General features: G+C 38.4%; 1 protein-coding gene across 2 annotated transcripts in view; it reads right to left on the reverse strand.

Moving 5' to 3' along the window:
* MTERF3 (mitochondrial transcription termination factor 3) overlaps positions 1-11,203 on the reverse strand; it is a 25,464-nt gene that overhangs the window by 1,205 nt on the left and 13,056 nt on the right. For both annotated transcript variants that reach the window (XM_027765480.1, XM_006161303.3), the window contains exons 4-7: positions 10,105-10,294; positions 8,015-8,162; positions 7,538-7,609; positions 4,765-4,926 (exon numbers count right to left, since the gene is read on the reverse strand). In XM_027765480.1, the coding sequence (XP_027621281.1) occupies positions 4,765-4,926; positions 7,538-7,609; positions 8,015-8,162; positions 10,105-10,294 (572 nt within the window). The remainder of the gene's footprint in view (positions 1-4,764; positions 4,927-7,537; positions 7,610-8,014; positions 8,163-10,104; positions 10,295-11,203) is intronic.

The raw sequence follows: 11,203 nt of genomic DNA on the forward strand, positions 1-11,203 counted from the left end.
CTATATTCAAGTGGAAATAAAATAATAACAGATCACTTGGAAAGGACACTATGTAACAATCATTGAAAACTAAAGTCCTTTGAGAACAGTGACTAAAAAAGTATAATATAGGGTGCTACCCCACATGGGGCTAGCTTCCTTTTGGAATAAAACAGGTCACTTTTCTATTTCTGCAAGAAAAAATCGCATGTTCTCCTCCCCTCATTTGCGTAACTGAATTCCCATGACTATATTGTTCCTGCTAATGAAGATGTAATGAGCTTTAGAGGTGTTTTCATCTGGAAGTTTGGCTCCTATGCAGGGATGCTTAGCTTACAACATTATTACACAGCAGACACACAAAACCACAGATGACTCTGAAGCCCCAAACCATGACCACCATGTATTGCTTAAGGATGGGGGTGTTCTGAGAAATGCTGTGCCCACATCATAATGAGTCTCCTTACACAACCTAATAGATGGCACAGCCTACTGTAATCTCATGGGACCAGCATCGTATATGCAGTCATCACTGACTGAAATGTTATAAGACATACAAGCTGTATTGGTTTCCTAAATATAGTAATACTTGGAAGTCTTTATATAGCTTATGAGCAGGCACCTCCAAAGCATTAAGGCTACTTTGTCAGTTGTGTGATTTTCCAAGTCCAAAAGCTACAGCTCAGATAGAGTTTTTTTTTTTTTTTTTTCTCTTTTTGGGGGGACTGTGGGAGATTGTTGACTATCAGGGCTACTTTGTCAATGTCAGCAAAATTTCATCTTGCTAATAGTACATTAAGTTGTCAGAGATATTTAAAAAAAGAAAAAAGAAAAGAAAAAGTTCCCTGGCCTGAGAATTACTGATCCCCTCTTACTCTACTGTAGATGCCAGCTTTGCCTTCCCAGTGGGAGAGAGACCAGGTTTTAATGGGATCCTGAACGTAACCTCTTTCCACAGAATAGTGATCTCCTGATGTTCGTTACCCTCAGATTACTTTTGTTATCTGTTATTTTCTATTATCTCTTCTTGAAATGACTAAATTAACCATAGTTTTTAAGTTATACCTCCTTTATTTATTTATTTTTAAAAATTTGTTAGAGGGCATGTATTCTTGCCAGAGAAAGAGCAAACAGGAAAGTGAGGACGCACGCCCCTACCCCCTGGGAGCTGGTCACACTGTAATCTCTTCTCCATTTCTCTTTCAGGATTTTGGTTACATATGCACACATGCTTCTCAAGCCACGGGATCTGGGATTTGAACCTCATAGTCAGCCATGTGGGATTCAGCCACTTTAACCATCATGCTACTGGTTGGCCCACTTTTAATTAATTATAAGACATATGAGTCAACCAGAACTGCTACTTACATGAGAAAATTAATTTCAGACCACTGAGTTTTAAACACCAGCTAAAGATTTTAAGTCTACCACAATCCTTTGTGTTCTTTCTTTCCAGCTTAGGCTGGGCAGAATGGCTCCTGCAAAGAAGAGTGGCAAGAAGAAGGGCCGTTCTGCCATCAATGAGGTGGTGACCCAGTAATACACCATCAACATTCACAAGCATATCCATGGCATGGGCTTCAAGAAACGTGCCCCATGGGCACTCAAAGAAATCCGGAAATTTGCCATGAAAGAGATGGGGACTCCAGGTGTGCGCATTGATACCAGGCTCAAGAAAGCTGTCCGGGCCAAAGGGATAAGGAATGTCCCATATCGAATCCGTGTGCAGTTGTCCAGAAAACAAAACAAGGATGAAGATTCACCCACCAATCTCTACACTCTGATGACCTATGTACCTGTTATCACTTTTCGAAAATCTACGAACAGTCAGTATGGATGAGAACTAACTGCTGATTTTCAAATAAAGTTATAAAACAAAACAAAACAAAAAACAAAAAAGATTTTAAGTCTATGCCCTTTACAGTATTTATCGGTTAATGTAGTATTTCATTAATAAACTACCCCCCCCCTTTTTTTTTAAATAAATATTACCCAGACTTCTAGGAGTCTTGAGAATTCCATTTTGGAAGTTATAGTTCTATGACTGAGTTTTCCAGAAGTTAGGGTTAGAGGTACCTAAAAATCTGTGCTTTTGAACAAGTGATTTTGATGCATCTGGTCAGCTTATAGCTTCTGCTACCTGGAAGGTAGTTTCTTTCCGTCTTTTCAGTGCCACTCATTATTCTACTGACAATGTGAATGCTAAATGCTGCTTCTTAGAGAGGTAGCATATCTAGTGGAGTATGAGTTTATCTTTTCTTTTCTTTCTTTTTTTGGTGCTATACGGCATGTGTACTTGCTGGAGGGGGGGAGAGAGAAGAAAAGTGAGAAAGTCAGGAAGGATGGCCATGCCACAGACACTTCATTTCCATTCTCCTCTTGGGATTTTGGGCAAGTACATACCCACTAGGTATGATTTTAAAGCTGTAGGGTCCATGCAGTTGGCCATATGGGACCAAGCCACCTTAACCTCCATGCCACCCACTGGTCCAAGAACATGGATTTTTTTTTTTTTTTTTTTTTTGAGAGGTTTGTGCTATAAGGTGCATATGCTCGCCAGTAAGACTGAGACAGAGAGATAGAAAGTGAGAAATCACCCTTCTGGGGGGATGGCCACACCACAATCCCTTCTCCTCCATTCTCCTCTTGGGATCTTGGGCACACATGCACACGTGCCCAGCATGAGTTTAAGCCACTGGGTCTGGGACTCAAACTGCAGTCAACTACATGGGAATCCAGGGACATAGCCATTATGCCAACTGCTGGTCTTGAATTATTATTATTGTTTTTTTTAACTATAGGGCAGGTGCACGTGCTGGGCTGACAGACAAAAAGTGAGAAATGACCCTCTGAGGGGTATGGCTACCGTGCAACCCCTTCTCTCAGGAATTTGGGCAAATATGTACATACACCTGACGCTGAGTTTCAAGTCACTGATCTGGGACTCGAACTATGGTCAGCCACATAGGAGTCTAGTCCCTTAACCACTATGCTACATGCTGTCCCAAGAACATAGATTTTTAAACTCAACTGTCAAGAGTTGAAATCCTGGCTCTGCCCCATTACTGGGTAACCCTGGATAGGTCTGTCTCTTTATGCTTACTTATTTCACTTATAAAACAGTGATAATCTTAGTATCTACCTCCCTTAGAGGTGGTCTTAAGAATTAAATGAGATAATACACATAAAGCAGAAAAGATACAGCAGGCACATAGTAAATACTGAAAGACTGTTATTATTTCCACAATTTTCTTGCCTCTTCTAAATTAATTACTCTGTAAAATTTTTGGTTAAGACTCATATATAAATATAAAGCAATTACATTTTAAAAACCTGTATCCTACGCTAGAGTACAAGTTCCATAAGAGAGACCACGTCTGATTTTTTGTGTGTGTGCCTTCATGCTATACAGTGTCTAACAGAAAACGGACGCTCAATTATATAGTGAAAGAATGACTGGACCACTAGGGTTAGGAGGGAACAAAATCAGATTCTCTCATCATGGTCTACTGTCATGGAATTCTCTACCAACTCGGGGAAAAATAAATTGTCCTTGAATTTTAGTTGAAGATTCCTTCCTTCCTTCCTTCCTTTTTCTGCTAGAGGATACATGCACTTGCCAGAGATAGACAAAGGGAAGAGGATAAAGGCCCTCCCCTCTCCACCAAGCCCCCGGGGAATGATAACGCCATAATCCCTTCTTCTCTATCTACCTCCCCTTTGAGGATTTGGGGCACATACACACATGCAATGTGCCTAGACTGTATCTCAAGCCCCTGGGTCCAGGACTGAAAACCATGTGGATGGCCATGTGATATCAAGCTGCCTTAATCACCAGGCCACTGACTGAGCCAGCCCAAAGATTATTTTCTTTCCAGCTATTCCATAAGCCAAACTCACACAACTGTAGGTTTATGATGATTTTATAATTTTATATTTGCATTTGATGGAATAGGAAAAAGATATTAAGGGCTTGTTCATAATAAAAAAAAATAGGCAAATAAACATTGCTATTTGTGGAGGAACAGAGCCAAATGCAAATTAGTTCTGAGAGTGGTATTAAGGTCCTATTTCTTTTGCCCATCTTTATATCCAGAACAGAAACACACCTAGCAAATGGAATCGAGGGACCACTACTGAAATTTAATGTCACTTATCCAACAACTACTTATTGAGTGCCTATTTACATGGCAACCAAGGATTGCTTTGATGCAATCCATTCTCAATTGTTCAACAAATGAACTGAACTTATCTGAATTGCATTTAGTGAGTGTCTAATTAGTGCCAGGTATAGCTCTAGGCACCAGGACTCAGCCATGCATAAATCAAACAAGTTGCCTGCTTTCAACGAGTTAACATTCTTGGGAACAGCAGATTATGTCATCCACTAGGTAAAGAATACGTTAGTATGATTAGCTTAGAAATGTAATGATGGCTTTGACACGATGGAACTGGAGCTGTTTCATGCTTTGGTAGGAGATTATTATTTATGGCTTGCTAACTACAGATTTAGGAAAGACAGAAAAGATCTTTGAGGGAAGTCACCTATCTCAAATTTAAATGGAGAAAACCACATAGAGACTATGTTAGATTTGTTCTGTTTGACTCCAGCAGGCAGAAGTAGGAGCAGATAGAAACAACAAGCACACAGATTAATAACTGATTTCTCCCTAGGAGGTGTGTCCTGGAGGCTGTGAACTCTGCACAAGTGAATAGCTCCATGATCCTAGAGAGCAGCTCCAAGCGCAGGGCACAGGGCGCTTACAGAGCGGAGTGCTGCATTACCTGCGGAAACTTGACAATGATGTGATGTGGAATGCTCATCACGTTGTGCACGTAATCAAAGGTCTCCGTAAGTTTCCTTTTATTTGCAGTTAACATCTTTGGGATTCTGGTGATCATATGTTGAATTTCATTATGTTTAAAACCAAGTTCAAGACGATAAACCTAGGAGAAAGTAAATTGGATATGAATAGCTATTTTGGTACTATACCAGAGGACATACTGTTTTGCTTTTAATTTGGCCAGAGGGGACATGTGCTCTCTAGAGAGAGAGAGAGAGAAAGAACAGGAAAGCAAGAAATCACCCATCAGGGGGGGTGGCCACACCACCCTCTTTCTCCATTTGGAATTTTGGATTCGCACACATATATGCCCTTTCTTAAGAATGAGCTACTCATAGCCTAATAAACCTCAAGAAGAACCCCATGAGGAATAACCCTAATTTTAAGATAGAATAATGAGAGACAAGGGAGAGCTGGTCAGGCAACCTGGATAGCCCAAAACCAAACAGATCAGCACTAAGTTTTTTCTTTTTTTGAAGAAGTATTTATTTAATTTTATTTATTTTTCTTCAATTTGACCAGAGACAGACATACAGAGAAAGTCACCAGGTCTGGGACTCAAACCACAGTCAGCCATGTAGGAGTCCAGTGCCTTGACCACTATGCCACCTGCTGGCCCCAGCACAAATATATTTTTTTAAAAAAGATTTTTGTTATGGGGCATGTATACTCGCTGGACAGACAGATAGAAAGCAAGAAATCAACCCATGTGGGGGATAGTCATGCCACAATCCCTTCTCCTCCATTCTCCTATCAGGATTTTGGTCACACAAACAAATGTGTGCACTTGGCATGAGTCTCGAGCTTTTGGATCTGGGACTCAAACCAAGGTTGGCCCTGTGGGTTTCCAGTGCCTTAACCACTCTGCCATCTGCTGGCCCCAGCATTAAGATTTTTACAGTGCTTTTGAGCTTCTGCTTTCAAGCATACACCTATTATCTAGAGAAATACATGCCAAAATTCCAGACACATAAACTGAACAACTCTCGAGTACAGTCTTCTACGTGCCTTCATAGAATTCTATGTAGTGTGGTAGGTCCTCTATGTGGTTTCAGAGCTACGCTCCCCTACCAAGCTATTGCTGTTAACATTCTGCACTTTATCCTCTACTAAACTGTCAGCTGCATGAGCAGGGACTTCCTCCAACGCAGTGCTTGGGCAGGTGACCAATAAGACCTTGTCAATGACTGAACACAAAACACTTCAGAGCCTCAGTAAACAGGCTTTTCATAATAATCTCAATTACTATTACAGTTTTGTATACTGTCTAGTCAGTTGCCCTTGGCTTCACATTATTCTCCTGGAGGAAGGACAATAAAGAGTGTCAGGGGTGTTTTGTGGTAGAATTCAAGCTGGCAACTGGTAAGGAGAACTAACATCTGCACATCTACCAAGGAGAGCAATGGGCTCACTCTACTCATTTCCCAGAAGTCTTCTGGCTCTTCCAGTCCCAGACACAGACTCATGTTGGGGAGCAGAAGCAGTTTCCAGATCTCATCCATATACCTCAGCTCTTCCACTTAGGATTATGGATACCACTGCCTGCAAGGTGCCTTACTCAGGGAACACCTGGTCACATGTGAAAATATCATTAACCAAAACAATTTCCTCATTAGGTATTTGTTATATAATTATCTTTTTCTTTTTTTTTTTGGAGAGATTTTCACTATAGGGCGTGTGCGCTCGCCAGACACAGAGAGAGAGAGAAATAGAGACAGAAAGCGAGAAATCACCCCCGAGGGGGGATGGTCACACCGCAATCCCTTCTCCTCCATTCTCTTCTTGGGGTCTTGGGCATACATGCACACGCACCCGGCGTGAGTTTTAAGCCACCGGGTCCGGGATACGAACCGCAGTCGACTACGTGGGAGTCCAGCGACATAGCCATTACGCTAACTGCTGGTTCCCAATATAATTATCTATTTCTATTTCTATCTTTTTGGAAATAACTTCTTTTAAAATCTAGTTTTCCTTAAGATGACAACTGCAAAGTCTATTTCCTTCAGAGGACTTTAAACGATTAAAGAGAGAAACTGATTTCTCAAAAGCTCAAAGTTGTCTTACCTTCATATTTTCTTTCACAGGCTCCAGACTTCCAGTTAGCAGCCTTGGGAGACGAACTACCAGCTCTCTAGTCTACAGTTATAAACAAAACAGTATGTTAGTGTATGTGCCTATTTAACTACTTTAGAAAACTAAGGCATTAACGAGAGTTTATCAAGAGTTAATAGGAGTTAATACCTTGGTTAAATTTTAACGAAGTTAAAATTTTAAATGTGACTTGATTATTTAAAATGATAGAAACCATAGAAATCACTATAGGGCGTGTGCGCTCGCCAGACACAGAGAGAGAGAGAAATAGAGACAGAAAGCGAGAAATCACCCCCGAGGGGGGATGGTCACACCGCAATCCCTTCTCCTCCATTCTCTTCTTGGGGTCTTGGGCATACATGCACACGCACCCGGCGTGAGTTTTAAGCCACCGGGTCCGGGATACGAACCGCAGTCGACTACGTGGGAGTCCAGCGACATAGCCATTACGCTAACTGCTGGTTCCCAATATAATTATCTATTTCTATTTCTATCTTTTTGGAAATAACTTCTTTTAAAATCTAGTTTTCCTTAAGATGACAACTGCAAAGTCTATTTCCTTCAGAGGACTTTAAACGATTAAAGAGAGAAACTGATTTCTCAAAAGCTCAAAGTTGTCTTACCTTCATATTTTCTTTCACAGGCTCCAGACTTCCAGTTAGCAGCCTTGGGAGACGAACTACCAGCTCTCTAGTCTACAGTTATAAACAAAACAGTATGTTAGTGTATGTGCCTATTTAACTACTTTAGAAAACTAAGGCATTAACGAGAGTTTATCAAGAGTTAATAGGAGTTAATACCTTGGTTAAATTTTAACGAAGTTAAAATTTTAAATGTGACTTGATTATTTAAAATGATAGAAACCATAGAAATGCATGAACTTGTTCTCTGAGGAAAAAATAAACTCCAGGATCTAATCTGATGGAATATTACATAATAATGTATCTTTCTGTTTAACCCAGCCATATAATACATTTTTGGATGGAAAATACCAGGAATTCATAGGATTCCTATGGGTTGGGCAACTGTTAGAAACATAAGAAATAGCACCTACTAAATATACCTGACAAGGAACTATACAAATTCTCTCTGTTCTTTACCTTCTTCACGCTAAGTTCAAGTTCTTTCTGGAAAAAGCCCAATCTGTTATCCAGTCTTTCCACGGAAAAATTCAGCAAAAATGGTGCATTTCTGACCATCTGTGCAACTTCTGCCTTACTGAATTTTTTTGAATGTAGATAAGCCACCCTAGAAAAACAAAAATACATGTATATATGATAAACATTTACTCGTGTCATACTGCTTTCCAAAATAACAAGTGCTTTTTAAAAGCTCCCACACCAAAACAAAACAAAGACAAACAGAAGAATTCTGTAATAGCCCAAATATGGTTTAAACAGAAGAAGCATCTGTCTGAACTCTATGATGGATTCCATTTATATTTGGAAACAGAAAATAATTCTGAACTATACCAAGAGGCAGATTCCTTTTTTATTAATCTGGCTTGGTAGGGAAAAATAAAATTACATCTCTTTAAGATTTCTTTTTTGGTCTGAGAACAGAAAAAATACAAATTAAGAAAAAAAAAGATTCAAACTCTTTTACAAGAATGACCCTTAAGACTGATACAATGAGAGAGGAATTTTGTTGTTGTGAGTAGTATATTTACTGAGTATGTATTTTCATTAAGTTCTAGAAACAAAAATAAGGCCATAAAATACAGAAATTTTGACTATAACATTAGTAATTTTAAAAAATCTAAAAACATGAAAGGTAGTTTTATTAAATGCATAAATTACACCAGACACTATCTTATTTACTTCTCACTATAAAAACAAAAAAATCATGTGAGCCAGATAATTTTCTATACTATGTTTGAGAAGATACAGATCCAGAGAAGTTAAATTACTTGTCTTAGATCACTAGCTAAAATGATGAATAAGTGAGATCTGCCTACAACCAAAGCTGATGATAGTTCCATATAATCCATATACCAGAACTTACAGTCAAATGACCATAATTCTCTAAAGGTAATTCCTTGAAACTGAGAGAAGCAATAGATAAATTCAGCTATACAAACATTTTAACTATGTAGAAAAGCATTACAAACAATTAGTCAAGAGGTAAGTGACAATCTAGGAAAAACATATGCATCTTGTCACAAAGAAATACTTTTCTTAATATATAAAAGAATGTTTACTCCCCCAAAAGAAAACAGACTAATTAAAACATAACAAAGGGGACCAGCAGACAGCATAATGGGTGCATTCCTGGACTCCCACATGGCCGACTGTGGCTCTAGTCCTGTGGCTTGAAACTCACACTGGGCATATGTGTGTGCATGCCCAAAATCCCAAGAGGAGAATGGAGGAGAAGGGATTGCAGCATGGCCATCGCACTGGGGGTGGGGGTGTGGGTGTTTCTCACTTTCTGTCTCCGAACAACATTTGATATTCCAACATTTGATACTTTAAACATTGTTTCTAAAACAACAAATTAGGTATTATTTTTATCTGTAAAATGAACTAAAATAATAAAGTTTAGTAACATGCATTAGTGAGGATAAAAGGAAAACTGGCACATCTGTACCCGGTTGGGGGAATACAAACCAGGACAGAACTCTGTCTCATTCTCTGCGATGCTCTCACTAGCTCATAGCAGGAGCTAGCTCAGACCACCATCCTAACTGTATTGATCTTATAGATTCCTTTAATTCTTGGAATGCTGAGTAATTATAAAGATATTCATACTGTACTCTTTAAAATAAAAAGATAGTCAATTTGTGGAAGTAATTAAGCAGATTATATAATGATTTGTCAAGAGAATGTCAAATACATATAATCAAAAATTGGCCAGAAAAAAAAAGGCTTTCATTTACTTTAAGTGCACCCTCAGATAATTTAGCCATTTGTTAATGAGCTTTTTAGAAGAAAACGTATTCAAGTTTCTAAAGAGAAAGAGTTATGTACAGACTCAGCAATAAATGGAAAAGAAAAACTAAGAGGTAGTTGAATAAAAGAACTATTTTACATGTTTAATTTAGTTCAAAGAAGGATGATTTAAAAAATCATATTCATATGCATTATCTTAGTAAATCTTCATGTAACAGAAATATAAATAACTTACACATCTATTTTCTCCATAACTACTCTTTGGGTTATGTGAGAATCATTCAAAAAGCCTTACTTACCTGGTCTTAAGATTTTCAAGGTCTTCAGAAAAAATAGCATAATTTTTAGTCAGGAATGTTCCCAGTTGATTATCTTCTATACCCAAATCTTTTAGAAATAGGAGTATTTCCTTAATGTCTTTTGCAAAATCCAGTCTCAGAAGAAGGTTGGCTGCATCTGGATGTTTTTCTATTTTGGACAAATCCACTCCTAGAGTAAATTATAAATGCTGTTTGAATGTCTTAGTGCAGCTATTAAAGATCATACCCCAAAGTACAGGAAAATTACTGATGGAGATCAATAAGCTATCCAAAGAGAACCAAAAAAAAAATAAAAAAAAGGTCTAGGTATTTTATTTATTTTATTAAATAATTTATTATTTAAGGTTTTTGCCAAAGGGCATGTGTATTCGCCAGAGAGAAACAGTAAGAGGGAAAGTGAGAAATCACCCCCCAGGGGGTTTGGCTATGCCCCAATTCTTCCTCTTCCAAACTCCTGAAGTTTGGGAATAGACACACATGTGCCCAGTGTGATTTTCAAGCCAGTGTGATTTTCAAGCCTGTAGTTCTAGAACTCGAACCCTGATCAGCCATATGGGAGTCTTACAGCTTAACCACTTGGCCACCTGCTGGCCTCTAAATATTTTTAAACTAAATTGGTTGAAGAAATAAGGACAAATTTAAATGGAAATATAGTATTTATTTCCAAGTCAAGTATAAAGAAAACAGAGCATCTGGGGTTAAAGTTCCTCCCTCATTCAATAATTAATATTAATGCAGGACCATCATCTGTGTGTATGGTTGTTTTTCAAATATAGTTTGAATAAAGCTTGTGAACCCCTAATGATCTCCATAGTAACTGGTCAACTGGTAAGCATGCAGAGTAACAAACTTCATGAACTGTTACTTTCTTTGAAGTTTTTAATCTTTTTTTTGTTATAAGCATTATTTTTTAAACTTTTATTTATTACTATTACTATTATTACTGCTATTATTGTTAATTTGACAAGAGACAGAGAGAGGGAAAGTGAGAAAGCAAGCCACCAGGTCCGAGACTCAAATTATGATCAGCCATGTGGGAGTCCAGCACCTAATTACCACACCACCTGACATCTGCAGT

Source organism: Tupaia chinensis, unplaced genomic scaffold (genome assembly GCF_000334495.1).
Source record: "Tupaia chinensis unplaced genomic scaffold, TupChi_1.0 Scaffold138407_1, whole genome shotgun sequence".
NCBI classification, from domain to species: domain Eukaryota; kingdom Metazoa; phylum Chordata; class Mammalia; order Scandentia; family Tupaiidae; genus Tupaia; species Tupaia belangeri.